We start from the raw sequence: 15,393 nt of genomic DNA on the forward strand, positions 1-15,393 counted from the left end.
GGTGATAGGAAGTAACTCCCCTCATTAGGTCCCAGTTTCGCCCCCAGTTTACTACCTTTGACAGTATACACAGCACAAACAGTTTCAGCCAGAGATACAAATCTATGCATTTATACAACTATATACTGGCTATTGCATTGCTGCACTGTGCCAGAAAGTGGCAGTTCACATCTAGGACTGATCACACCTTCTTTATCCAAGATGATCACTTGTACTCTCATGATTATTTTTGTTAGAGTAATCCCTCTTTTGAAACGGATTATGAACACCTTGTTCACACGTTATAATCTCTGTCAATACATGAGTCATCAGTTACCCGATCAACCTTTTACATCTGAAATAATAACCTGACATTCATCTGACTACACCTTCAAACTCCATCAGCCTGCCAAGTAATAATGAATCGCCTTTGCCCAATTCTAGATATAAAGTTTATTAAGGTACATAATAGATGAATTTACACAAGTGTTGATACACATTGTTTGACAGTTTTCCAAAAAGATAAGTTATAAATAAGGCAAAGAAAATAAACAGTGTAATTTCACTAGGATACAGTGATCATAGGTACAGTAATGTACAAACATTCTTGTGAACACTTCTCAGATGTATATCCAGAGACAGTGTTTAAAGAAGAACTCCCACAAAAAATGTTATTCTGTGATCTGTTAGAAAGGTACATAGTGTAAACTGTAGAGCAGGTAATCTTCTCACCAGTGACTTTGATTGTGAGTTATAACCTCCCTTCTGAGTCTTAGCTGTGTCATGTGACTGACACTCAGTTACTTCTCTATTCCTTCCTATGAGAATGACATTGCATCTTCCATGTTAAAATATAGAGAAACTGGTTTCCTGTCTACACATAACATGCTGTATATTTGAAAAGTCAAAGTGTTGGTCTTTAAGGATTTTTATTCATTATCACTATAATATAGTAGGAAATATATGGTAGGAAACATAAACTATCATGTATACATTTGTGTGCTAAAAAGTACATTCACAGCTCTATATATATATATTTATATATTAAAACGTCTCCAGCAATACAACAAACTTTTCATAAACATCATTATGATTTATTACTATCCTATATATATGAAGTGCATCATGAGAATGGGGAGCCCCCTAGTCCCCTGTGTGAATGGAGTGGTGGTACGCATGTTCTGTTCACTTGTTCTGACCACTGTTCTGTTCACTTCTCTGGGGCTAGAGAGTACAATGCTTGGCTGTCTCCATTATTTCCATAAAAATGAATGGAGCAGGGTCCCAGTGGTTTGACCCTCACTGATTATGTATTTATCACTTATCTTTTGGTGAAAAACTTTTGAAAAGAAGTATACCAAACCTGACTGGACATATATTCCCAGCATCACTGTGTATTGTTGTGGACTCTGATTGCTTATTTTATTTAGAAAGAAAAAACCTTTTAAGATTTTTATTACAAAAATTCCATTAATCATAGACTATTGTACCTGATGTGTTGTTCTGTGTCATTTCATAAAAATAAAAAAATGGTGGAAATTTTATTACAAAAATTAAATTTATCGCACAGATACTGTATGAGTTGCCTGAACAACCAGGTTCAGATGTACCTGGTTTGTGCCCTTTCTCTGGCACATACCCTAAGCCCTGGCCTCATAGACATCTGGATCAGAAGATTGGACCAGTGGCAGGAACTGGTCCACCAAACATGTTGTTACTCCCAAAAAGGAATAAGTTTTGGACCACATGTTCAAAGCAAGGCATTGCTTCTTCCGATATCACCCTGTGTGTGTAAACACCGGCAGACTTCTTCTCCTAATAGGGATAACTTTTGGACTGTTTCTTCCAATACCACTGTGTGTGTATAACCACCGGTAGACATCTGTCCCAGAAAAGGATAATTTTTGACCTTTTTTAAATATTAAAAAGCATAACAAATTGCACAGTTCAGTGTGTTTTTAAACAGACTGTTTCTTACCACTGCCTACCATGCATTTACCTATAGACAGAAAGTATTTAGACCCTTTCACTTTTTCATATTTTATTACGTTGCGGCCTTGTGCTAAAATACAAATAAAAATTCAAGATTTCCCCATTCTGCACTCAGTACCCCATAATGAGAAACTAAAAACAGAATATTAGAAATCTTAGCTTTTTTGTTGAAAAAGAAATGCTAAAATAATGTATTGTATATGTAATTGACATTACTAATGTCTTCACCTTTAAAGAGACCTCAGAGGGTTATACATGACCTTTCAGGGCAATCTGAACACTTCTCATTTATGTTGAATTTATCTGTACTCAAATCGAATCTTCCGTCCAATTTGTTCAAATTGGGCCTAGTTATAAATTATGTTTATGGGAAGATTCCTTTAACATTATACAAACAGGGCAAATGATGAAGACATTCATGTTTGTAAAAGTATACATTATTTTGAAAACTACTGCTATTCAAAATAATCTGATTTTAGACCTCAGCATGTACCACATATTTGTTAGCACACCACATAGGGAAAACATCAGTAATCATGCTGTAGGTAAATTTGAATTAAGAAGCATTACATGACTTGTCAATGTACAGTAGTTTTAAACTGCTGCCAGCACTAGGTAGTTCTGTACAAACATACCATTTCTGAGCTTTTATCATCAGGGGTAGTGATAATATGAACTTTTATTCTGCCAGATTCTGCTTCAGCAGGTGCACTAGAGACAAGGCTTCACTGTGAAGCGTCCTTTACTTTTCCCTCTGCTTTTAGTGATGACAATAGCATACAACCAGGAGACCACAGTTGTCACTCAATGCAGAGAGCACTTGACAGTGAAGTTCCACATCTACTGCCCTCAGGAAGGAGAATCAGGCAGAATAAAATTGCATATCCTCACCACCTTTGATGATAAAAGCTAAGAAAACTGTATGTTTGTACAGCCCCCACCTAGTTCTGTTAGCAGTTTAGCAGGATCAAATCTGCTGATGGATTCCCTTAAGAGCACTCTGTGGAAAAACTGATATATTTTCTTATGCCTAGTACAGGGCCTGAGGAAAAGTGCAAGTTAATGGGATCTTGAGAAGACCAAATAGAGAATGTCTGCTTTACCCCCAAGGCCCACACTAGGCATAACATAGCATAGCAGGTTTCCTTGGAGTGTTAAGAGAGAGAGAAAAGCTAATTATGAACAAAACCCCCACATTATGGCCCTATTAAAATGGCAGATTATTGGACTGATTATAAGTAAATGAGCAGAACACTCATTTGTTGGCTGATCCAATAATCTATGTAGCCCCCCCCACAAAACATATTCTTGTCAGCTGCACATTGCCCTGTGTGAACAAGGATGTACTGCCGACACTCAAGACCCGGTAGAGATGAATGATCATAGTAACAATAGTTCATCCCCATCCAGCCCTGATGATCGCTGCATGTATATGCAGAAAATGAAGGGGCAATGATCAGGAAGAAATGTTCATTTCTGATAATTGCCCAGGGCTACTGACTCGCTTAAAGAGTCCGTACTTTAGAAGTATTGTAAATATGGGGCTTTGATTTCTGGTTTATTTTTCTTTTCTTTTCTGATTCCATTTAACCTATCATCACGTTGTCATATTGACTATCCCCACCCCACCGCTATGCCCTCATTGTCTTTGCTCTGTTCCATCCTTTTCCACAAGAAATGTACCTCTTCTCTTGAAGAATTTTCAATATGTGCTGTGAGTGAAAATGAAAATGCTCTTTTATGAAAATAGATAGAGCCTATGTAAAGCAAAATATCTCTAGTGACTGTAAATTTATGGCATCTCCACTTTTTGATGCTCTCACACCATAGATGCAGAGTTCACTTTGGACACATCATCTATGTTCTAAGATGTTTTACCTGGTCAAACCTACTTTCTCAGCTAAAATAATTTCTTGCATTGTTAGTACAAAGGCACCTCACAAACAGTAACTTTCATGTTATAAGCAATTGATATGGTCAAAGCTATTGCTTTACTGTGGCTTCTTGAGATGTAATATTAGACCCATCATTTTCTTCTCATGTGAGATACAAGTTTTAGCTTGAAGGTATGGTTCCCATATAAAATATACCCTTGATGTACTCTGATGCAGTTAGGGATTCATTTTTCAGACGTGTTAAAAGAAAGCTGCCATTGTTAAATGCAAACAAAACAAACCCAAGTAATAATCTGGAGACTCCTAACTATTAAATCTGATAGAATTCACAGTTGTCAAACCTATAACCCAAGCTACAAGTAACCAACCTGTGGTATACAAGACAAATAACCATTCTGTTAAGTATTTAAGTCTTATCTGCTCTTTTCTTAGCGTACCATAGAAATGAAAAACCCATATTCAAGTGAAATGAATGGCTGGTACCTAGTTCATGCTTGTGTTAATTGTGCTGACATCAGTTGTCTGCTCAGTTTCATCATCTTTAAACACCCGACTTAGAGCTCCATTAATGGAACCACCAAACCTCTTCTTCCTGTGTCTGCCCACAAAGAAGTAAATAAAAGGGTTTGCACTGCTGTTAAATGCAGTGCAATATGTGGTGGCAAAAAAGAATGCCAAAGCGGTCAATGTGTTTGTGAACGACTTGAAATAGAGTAAAGACCATAACAATCTGATAGGTGCTACGGAAATGAGAAAAACCAAAACAGTGATTATTATGGCAAGATAGATCTTGGGTGGTCGGGATTTCTTTGATGTTGTTTTTATGATGTAGATTAAAATAAAACTGGATGTGAGCATCAATGGTATGATGAAGACAAATGTGACAATGGTTGAGAATATCTGGATTCCAGTACACTCTTTTGTCGCTGCCATAAAGGACTGTGAAGGGCAGATAAAGTTATTCAAAAGTGATAAGAGAGCACCCAGCAACCAGATAAGACCACAACTGAAGGATGATAAGTGCTTTGGCCGGTAACACTTGTACCATATCGGAAAGAGAACAGACAGGCATCTTTCTACACTTATAGCTGTAAGGAAGAGCATACCAGCATCGTATCCAAAGTCATACATGACCTCCAATGCAAATATTGTTGTAGTTGTTGGAGTGTTGCGGTTTAGCATTGTATCAACCATCAAGAGCACGACAACGGCAACAAACAGAAGGTAGATAAAGTCGGCAATGGCAAGGTTAAGGATATACACAGTGTATTTGGTCCTTTTTATGTTAAAGGTAAGAATCCAGGCAACAATAGCATTTCCCATCATTCCAAGCAGACAGAGTATAACTGCGAAACAAGCCACAACGGAGTACACCACAGTGTCAACTCTGTTTGACAGCTGAGTACCATTTGATGAAAGGTTTCCCGATTCAGCCATGATGAGTTTAGAAAAGCTTCCAGAAACAACAAGCTGAGTTTTTCTGGTACGTCAATGTTCCAACTTCTGTAAAAAAAAAAAAAAAAAGCACTACATTAATAGAGCAGCCATTGCTGTACATTAGCTACATTTACTTTACAGTTATTGCATCACATTTATCATCTTTTATGACTCGTTATATTATGAGAGGCATCAATGTGGCTCAACGGCCCAATAAGAGTATCCCAAGCTTTCGAGCCATACGGCATACAACTTCATAGCAATTGCTATGGTTATTATTATTGGAGGTTACACCTTTGGACATTATCAGTTTGTATTGCCTTGTATGCCCATTGATGACTTTTTATCAGTTAAAAATCTGTTATAGTAAGTAAAATACAAGTATACCAAACTAGATCCAGAAGTCCAACGATAATAACATTCATGGAACATCTGACTACAACTCTATTGATTTAATATTAAAACCAGAAAAAAATATTTCACTGAACTGAATTATGCCTTTTACATCCTTATTAAATGGAATTTGTCACCTGGAAATGCACTGTTAAACAAGGCACAATGTCTCCTAGGTCTAGCTCGTCTGAATGTAATGAATCCTTCCACATAGCAATCCGTTGTTTCATTCTGGAGAAGTTACTCTGTGCACCCTTGCTCTTCTTGCTTCTTCTGACAGGCTCTCCATCTTGATTGACAAGGCCAGGCGAGATAGCTATGTAGGAACCTGGACCTGTCAATCAAGAAGGACTTGCAGAGAAAGCATGAAGAGTGGCTTGGGCCCACGCTTGGTGCATTTAACTGTCTATTTGCATATGGATTAAAAGTACATTTTCTCTAGAATGAAGCAACGGATCTAGAAGGATATCATTACAATAAGCAACACAAATGTTGCTGGATGTAGCAAAATGTGAACAAAATTCACTACTGGTATGCAAAACACACCAACTCACACATCAGGTGTATTAATACTGTTATCATTCAGTTTATCAGGATAATTCAAAATCCCTCAGTGTGGATGCCAGGGGGGTCATTTACTATCCAGAAATACACCTCTATTGGGCTTATTTATGGCACAGATTGCAGATCAAAGGTTATTTGCATCGCAATCTGCGACTTTTCCCCACACACTCCAAGTCTAAAAAAGTGAGCATGGTGTGGGGGGGGGGGAGGGCACAGACCAGCAGGCCCTTCTCATTCATTATTTTCTATGTCTGTTTTAGGAGTAGAAAATGGTCTAAATGTAAGACAGCAAGGGAGCTGTCTTAAATTTAAACTGGCGCTGGATATGCCAAAGTTATGTAGAGGCCGGAGCCCCTTCATAACTCCGGCGGATCCACCACCAGTGCAGGACTTTATTAAGACTGGCGCCTAAAACACTGGTCTTAATAAATGTGCCCGTAAGTGCCTATAATTTGGAAACTACAGCTGTGATTCCACTGACTCCCACCCTATATACTATATACTGTATCCAGCTCTGCTCCTTAGGAGGTCTAGTAGCATTGTCAGTTTCTTTAGTAGTAGCTGACAGGGACATTATCAGTGATGATTCCCTTTCCCTTGTGACAAGAATCAGCCATATAATCGCTAACAAGCACTCGTAGTAGTGATGAGCGGCCGGCTCTGTCCGAACCTGGTTCGTTCCTGTACATAAGTCATATTGGTAAGGAATCTGTAGCTCTGTACATGCATATAATGTATGGCCTCTGTGAGGCTCTTCCAAGAGTAACGCGAGACTTCATTTGTCTTGTGCATTTGCTGTTACTAGACATGCATTAATGTATTACATTACAAATTTTTAATGATTATGAAGCGCATCTACAAACCTGGTTCGGATGCATAATGTAATCCATTAATGCAAGCGCCATTACTTACAGTAACGGCAATTGAAGTCTCACGTTACCAAGCGCCATCTTGGAAAAGACTCATTGAAGGCCATACATTATATGCATGTACGGAGCTACGGATTCCTTAGCAATATCACTTATGTACAGAAACGAATCCGGTTCGGGCACAGCAGGCCGAGCTCAGTTCGCTCATCATCAGTTCATAGAATTGCTCTTTAGCGATAATCTGGAAGGGAATAATGTGCTGCTGAATACCTCATGAACGGACACAACGCTCGTTCATCAGGTAATATGCTCGTTTGTGCCATCACCAAAATCATTTGCCAGCAGCAGATTGTGCCGCCTAAACATGCTGTACTGCCGGCAAACAATGATTTTGTATGGGGACGAGTGATGGCATTCGCGATTGTTCCTCCACATACTGTGAAGGAGATCGCTGCATGTAAATGTTGCAGTCTCCTTCACCGAAGAGCAGACACTTGCTGGAAAGGAATGCTTCCTTCCCAATAATCGTCTGCTAAATTGTGTAATGTATAGGGGCCTTTAGTTTCTCTACAGTTTCTCTTTTAACCTGAGCCCTTTATGGCCAGGGGTCTAAGGAGGGAATGTCCTTATGAAAGAGGATGGAGGAGCTCTCCTGAGTCCTGACATGTCGGTTTTTGTAAATACATGTACTCTTCATGTAATAACAGTTCAGTATGGCCTGACTAGAGGGCGTAGCCTGGGGGGAGGCCGGCATGACGCAGGTGGGGCGTCAGTGAACCCCTGCCAGGTCAGGATTGGGGGGGTTCAAAAGTGGGGGGTGAAATAGGGGTGCCGGGAGAGAGGTGGCAGCCATTTTTGGAAAAGTTAGGGCAGACAGGGAGATTATATTAAACAGCTTCCACCCACCGTCCCCAAATTCTTGTTTCTAGTCGTTGTTATTATTGTCTGGGGGTTGGAGGAGGTTGTTTTTGTTTTTCAGGTCACAGCAGACGGGAGTACACGTTTACAGTCACGGCAGTCTAGGCGGCGGGAGGTCCTCAGAGTTGGTGGAATAACAGGTTATGGGGGATGGGAGGGCTCCATGGTTGGGGCTGGACTCCTATGGTTGGTATTTGCGGGGCTGGGGTTTTAGGTCTATCAGTGGTGCCTCCGAGCTGGCGCTCATCGGCTGGGGGCAAAAGATGGAGGTTTAAGGTTTTGATATTAAACATTTTGGGGCTTCGAGGACCTCCCTCGTAATTAATAGGTTTTATATGTCATACATATGTTGGGGAGAGAATGTTGTCATACATATGCCGTTGCATATGGGTTGGTTATTATATATTTTCAAGGAAAGTTTTAATTTATGTATTAATAAACAGTTGCTGTGGCCAAATTCATTCCAACCTGGTGTATGTGTCGTTATTCGGGGGTATGGTGGGGGGTCGGTTTGTGAGGGAGCACGATAGCCCATACCAGCAGCATGTACGATCTATTATTAAACCTATGTCATTCCTCTTGGAATTATTTTTAATAACTTGAAAACTGGATGATACAATCTAGGGCAGGGGTGTACAATCTTTTTTGGTCTGAGGACCACATTGTCACATCGCTCTATTTCAAGGCACCGCAAATAAGAGGACAGCGCTCCCTGGTTATTACCACCTCCTGCCAGTTATAGGCACCATGCAATAACCAGTAAGAATTTTCCCTTACTAGTGGGGAAAGTGCTTATTGGTTAACACTTTAATAACCAGGCCTGAACAGACACTTCTTTTTTGTGATTGAGCGCACGTGGTGGTTCCAATGGTTGTAACTTTTTTATGTGTTGGGAATACCAAAATGATTTTTGCAACAATTTTTCACTTGACACATAGGGCCTTTTTACCTTTTTTTTGTTTTATTTTTAAAAAGTTTTTTTTTTTTCAAACTATAGCTCATTATTCTTTAAATATGCAAACTACCACCATTATTATAATTAGTTACCTATTTTGTGTTAGTTGTTTTGTTATATAATATGTATAGTTTCACATGAATGGGGTGATAATGGCGACGGTTTTGGTTGGTGTGGGTGTTTTTTCTTATGTATTTTATTATTTTTTATCTTTTTTAACTTAATTTTTAATATATTTCTGCTACAAATAATATCCCCAAGACACTTTTTGTTAATTTTTCACTTTTTCCTTTTTATTTATTACTTTTATTTGTATTTTTATTAATATTTTATTGTATCTTTTTTTTATAATTGGTTTATTACTTATTATTTTCATACATTTTTGCCACATAATATGTCCCCCAAGAGGTCATAAAAAGACTGTTGGTGGACAATGAACACTTTACTATTTTGCACTTTTTATTTTTTTATTTTATTTGTATTTAATTCTTTTAAATTTTTACATTTTCTATAATTTTTTTTAATATATTTTTGCCAAATAATGTGTCCCCCAGGGATCATAAAAATACTGCTAGGGGACAGTGAACACTTTTATTTTGCAATTTTTCCTTTTTATTTTTTTATTTTATTTGTACTTTATTTTTGTAATTTCTTTTTTATAATTTTATATTTTTTCGCCAGATCATATTTTATTTCTTTTATTTGTGTTTTATTATATTGTTTTTTTTTTTGTTTTCAATTATTTTTAAAATAACTTTTGAACTTATTTTTTTATATATTTTTTTCACATAATTTGTCCCTAAGAGCTTTGGGGACACAGACCTTTTTTTTGCACTATTTTCACTGTAACTGGGGCATCTAAAGGATCCAGAGTTACAGGGGAAACCAGTCTGCTGTGGGGGACATTTTACACAAGCACAGCTGATCAGGGTCTCCTGACCCTGCAGCTCTGCACTCCTCTTCCCCCAAGCTGGGTCCACCCTGCATAGCACTCCGCTCACCTATCTGAGGGGAAGGCAGAAGCGCTGATACACTGCTCCTGCCTTCTCCTTGGCTTCCCTGCTGTCACTGATGTAATGCTCCATCGCGCAGCACTGCAGGCAGAAACACAGCTGATCGCACGATCAGCTGTGTTTCTGTCCAGGAGGACGGGGGCCGCAAGTCTTGGCTCTGTGGGGTGCATGTGGCCCGCGGGCCGCGGGTTATGCAACCCTGATCTAGGGGCATGTCCCTGTGCCCATTGTCTGACAAGGTGTAGCAACATTCCCATTTGATATTGTAATTGGATTGGCACTCCATGGATTTCTAAAAGACTCCAGAGTTGTTACTTCATGAAGAATACAAGTATTTACTAAATAATCATGCCAGGAGAGGTGACCCGTGCTCTTTAACTCCATGTCTAATCGGGGGATTTGGAACAGAGTATCAGGAAAACAGAAAGCGTTTGGTCCAAAAATAAAATGATCATTTAGGGCCCGTTTAAAGGGCAGAATTTGACATCAGAATTTTAATGCGAGGTCTGGACCAAAATTCGACTGATGACTTTGTGGTGTCCGCCGCTCATTGTTTGCAATGGGAGTCAGTTCAGCCTTGCTCATGGCAAGCAGAGGAAGCAGTGGCAAATGTCCGATTGTGGTTTAGCTTTATTCGATAAAACTAAACCTCTAGCGGGTCTGCAGTTAAAAACCATGGCAGAAACCACAACGGTTTCGGACGCAGAATGCATTGCGGGTTCTGACACGTCAAAATTCGCCACGTGAACATACCCTTTAAGTGGGGGTTTACCGGGAGCTTTCTTAGACTAATATTTACTATAGAAAGGTAACATTGAAAATATCTCACCTATTTTGTGAGAACGCCCTGAAAAGTCTCCAGAATTATTAAGCTGTAAGATTCCTGACGTGCACCAAAAGGCTAAAAATATAATGAAGACAAATTAAACAATAATAAAGATCACTTATTTGTTATATCATATTACACCTTGTTATATCTGATGACAATTTTGGGGTGCTTATTACCACACACACGCGTTTTAAATAATAAATGCACAATCACGAAGCACACTGTTGCAGGTGTTCATCCTGGAGTCTCATAGAATTAAGACCTAGCCTATAGCGTGTGAGAGTAAATGACAGCCCAGGATGCTGACAGCCCAGCCCTAGTATTACACAGTATCTGCATCCTGAGGATGCAGGTGAAAGTGGCTGTCACCTAGAGATGTGGGGCACTGGAACAAAAATCCTGAGCTTGCACCCCAGATGTTCTTTTCTAGTGACACCACTGAAGTGAAGTGTCTATGGCTCCATAATATGGAACCAAAGGGACTCTGCTTGCCACCGCACAAGCAGACTCTTTTCATCCAGCTTTGCAGTTTTTAGTATGAGGCTGTAGAGATGAAACAAGACATGGCTAAGTAGACAAAATCTACTACTGCCCTGCTCATTGCTCATTTTCCTTTTTCAATGAATTGCAAAAAAGTCAATTAGTCATTCATAGTAGATATGAGTGAATCGATTCTAAATAAATCGATTTGTTATGAACTTCCCAAGAATTCATCCACCACATGAAATCAAAGTTTTTGCGAAATGCTTTAGATGAAAAGCGTAAAAACAGTGCTTAGCACCATTTTACTGTGAAAATTTGCAGGGAAAACCAGGAGGGAAGAAGAAGATGGAAGATCACATAACACTGGGGGGCGGGTGGGGGCTTGCCCCTATTGGCTCAGAGGCTGAAAGACAGCCTGATCTGCCAATCAGGGAATAGTAGGCAGGCAGGTCCATTTGCTGAGAAGACAATGCAATACTTACATTTTTATACCTGTGCTATTAAACATGTTTCATATTACTGTAAGATAACAGTAGTTACAGCAAAAGTAATACTGCAATGATGCAATTTTTATAACAGTGTTATTAAACAAATATAAAATATAAAATAATGTGATGCACTGGATGAACCTGAGATCAAATGAGGTGCTCTCAGTAGAGTAGATTCACCCAATCTATTCAATGGAATCACAATAAACAACAAATACACTGGGCACTCTCGAGAGTGTTATTAAACACATTACATATTACTGCAAGATAACGAGTAGTTAAAGCAAAAGCAATACTGCAATAACGCTATTTTTATACCCATGTTATTAAATGTATTGCATATTACTGCAAGATAATGGTTAGTTACAGTAAAAGCAGTACTGCAGTAACACCATTTTTATGCCTCTGTTTTTGAATGCATTTTAGATTTACTGCAAAAAAAGTGTTGTATTAAAGTTCAAACACATTTTACTGCAAAAATTGCATGTTTGTGATTCTATTACTGCTTCATACCATGCACTTTAAAGACATTTTACAGAAAAATATTACATTGTTATACCTGTATTAGTGAATGCATTACTGCATCATACCATGTGGTTCAAAGACATTTTACTATAAAATTGTATTGTTATATCTATGTTAGTGAATGCATTATTGCATAATAATGTGTAGTTCAAAGACATTTACTGCAAAAACTTCATTTTTATCAAACTAAATTATCAATACTAGTGTGCAGTGTGTTTGTAGTAGGTGATGAACATTTAATTGCACCTCTGTCTTCAAATTATAGAAAAAACACTTTCAAGTCATATTTTTGCTAGTTATGTTTAGTAATCGGTGCACCAAACCTATGATTTTTCATCTATAGGAAACCCATGACTTTTCATTTATAGCCTAGTAATAAAATATTTGGAAAACGAACGACTCATGCCTCATCATCCTAGAGTAAAAATGTGGAAAGTAGCAGCAGTAAAAGCAACAGCTATCCAGCCAGTAGTAGTAGAAAGCCACAGTTCTCCATAGCTTCTGATAGGTGCCACATTGTTATTGAGGAGAGAGGATAAGATTGTGGACTGGATGGCTCAATTCTCCTCTCAGTCACGGGCAGAGTGATGTGGATGTCACATCAGAGTCTGACACCATGCCTTGGAGCCAGGAGTCCTGGCATTCCTCCTGCTGCTCCTCCTTGCGCTCCCAGAAAAGCCTTTTACTTGCATTAATTCTACACTGCCCCCTCCTAGCGGGTTGCCTTTCTTTTTTCCTAAGAAGAGGCAACAAAACCTAATGTGTTATGGAGGATACTCAATAAAGTCTCGCTGTTGATGACATGTGTCATAAGCATCAGTGTTTGGACTGCCATGAGGAGGACATTCAGGCAGAGGCAGAGGATCCCATGCATAGCTATGTTGGTGGTGGTAGTAGTGGCACTTGAAGCCACAGTGGTGGCAGTAGGGTTAGTGGTAGAAACAAGGGCACTCGGGGCAAATACAAAGCAGGGATTCCAGAGGGTGGCCAAGGAGTCCACAATGACATACCATAGTCTGATAAAAGAGGAGGAGAGAGTGGGTATGATGATTGACCTGGGAGCCAGATTAGGACTCTGAGGAGGAGATGACGTTAGAGGAGGAGAGTGGTGACTGTTGCGGCAGCAACAATAAAAAGTAACGGTGACGTATGGTCAGAACCTCCCAAAAACTGCCACTACCAGATCTGCTTCTATTATGGTCAGCTCGGGAACTGGCAATGCCACTGATACTGTGAGTGCCGGCTCAAATCATCAGTTACTGCTTCACCCACTATACCCTCCTCCTTTGACTCCCTTCCGTCAGCCAACAATAATGGAATGTGTGGCCAGGAAACAACTCTACTCGCCCAACAAACTTAAGTCCCATCTGGCCAATTGCTGCTGTTGCAGTCACTGCTGTGCCACTTAGTTGATTCTGCTGCCTTTAGGGATCTGCTAGTATGAGCTCAGCTTTGCTGAGAGATACTTGGCCAACATTATTTCTCCAAAAAAGCCATCCCAGCAATGTATTGTCATGGGGCGGAGAACATGGGTTCTTGCAGCAAGCTGAATACCATCATGGACACCTGTAGCAGCTCTTATAGGCAGGGAGAGTACATGCCGTTCATGTTTTTGCAGTGAAGCAGCTCCACAACAACGAGCCGCAAGGGCATAGCTATAGTGGAAGCTTGGGTAGTGGCTGCTGCAGAGTCGGAACTCAGAAGGGTCCATACGCTGCCATACGCAGGACGGGATGGAATCCTGAACCATGGTTACCAACTAGTGTTGAGCGAACAGTTCGAGCATAGTTCGGGTCCGTACCGAATTTTGGGGTGTTCGTGACACGGACCCGAACCCGAACTTTTTCGTAAAAGTTCGGGTTCGGGTTCGTCGTTCGGCATGTATTTTGGCGCATTTTGAAAGGCTGCAAAGCAGCCAATCAACATGCATCATACTACTTGCCCTAAGATGCCATCGCAGCCATGCCTACTATTGGCAAGGCTGTGATTGGCCAAGTGCAGCATGTGACTCAGCCTCTTTATAAGCTTGTGCGCACGTCGGGACGTGCTCACTCCCGATGTGAATAGAACAGGGATAGACGCAGCTGATGCTAGGGCGAGAATAGGCAGGGATAATTGAATAACTGGAAGCAAATTTCTCTCCTCCACCTGTGATTCATCTGAACAACTGCAGCTGAGCTGCTTTTTTGATAGGGATTGGCTATTTTTAGAGTGGCCAGAGTGATTTTTCCATCCACATGTACCTGGGCTGACCGCCGGCCGCCATTTTGCGACTTGTAGTGCTGCAGCAGAAGCTGCCACAGTGTGCATTCCAAAGCTCCAAACAAGTCAGACATCTACACCTGGGATTCAGACCAATAGCGATTTAGCAGCACAGTCCAAGGCTATTTTTTTTAAAGGTTGTGCAGACCATTTTGTGGCACATGTTACTGGGCTGATAGGCGGCGGCCATCTTGGGACTAGTGCTGCAGCACAATCTCTCCCAACGTCCATTAATCACTTGTAATAGTGGTCTGTGCCATAGAAATCCTACATCAGGGACTTGGGTGTGCTTGTGTCACCCCTACTAATACCAGTCCACCTGTAATCCATACAGTGAAAAGCCATAAAGTATTCCAGTGAGGGAATTTTTTTTTTATTTAAAAAAGGCCAAGTTAGTTTATCTGGCGTTCAATATACTAGATACAGTTAGGACTGCGTTTCATACATCTGGAATTAGCAAACTAATGTGCTGGGGTTGGGAAAACATATATGTACCCATACTAGAATCTGTCAAAGAAAGCGGTACTCACATATAACAGTCATTCCATCTGTAATCCATACAGTCAAAAGACTGAAAGTATTCCAGTGAGGGAATTTTTTTTATTTAAAAAAGGCCAAGTTAGTTTATCTGGCGTTCAATATACTAGATACAGTTAGGCCTGCGTTTCATACATCTGGAATTAGCAAACTAATGTGCTGGGGTTGGGAAAACATATATGTACCCATACTAGAATCTGTCAAAGAAAGCGGTACTCACATATAACAGTCATTCCATCTGTAATCCATACAGT

General features: G+C 39.9%; 1 protein-coding gene across 2 annotated transcripts in view; it reads right to left on the bottom strand.

Moving 5' to 3' along the window:
* Positions 1-425: 425 nt before the first annotated feature.
* The window catches only part of LOC120985716 (proto-oncogene Mas-like), a 102,731-nt gene continuing 87,763 nt past the window's right edge, over positions 426-15,393 (bottom strand). The window contains exons 2-4 of one of the 2 annotated variants that reach the window (XM_040413818.1): positions 10,845-10,916; positions 4,350-5,369; positions 426-1,861 (exon numbers count right to left, since the gene is read on the bottom strand). In XM_040413818.1, the coding sequence (XP_040269752.1) occupies positions 4,350-5,303 (954 nt within the window). In that variant the 5' untranslated portion in view covers positions 5,304-5,369; positions 10,845-10,916 and the 3' untranslated portion in view covers positions 426-1,861. Of the gene's footprint in view, positions 1,862-4,118; positions 5,370-10,844; positions 10,917-15,393 lie in introns of those variants that run through there. The other variant, XM_040413819.1, reaches the window with a different exon arrangement.

Source organism: Bufo bufo, chromosome 1 (assembly GCF_905171765.1).
Source record: "Bufo bufo chromosome 1, aBufBuf1.1, whole genome shotgun sequence".
Taxonomy (NCBI): domain Eukaryota; kingdom Metazoa; phylum Chordata; class Amphibia; order Anura; family Bufonidae; genus Bufo; species Bufo bufo.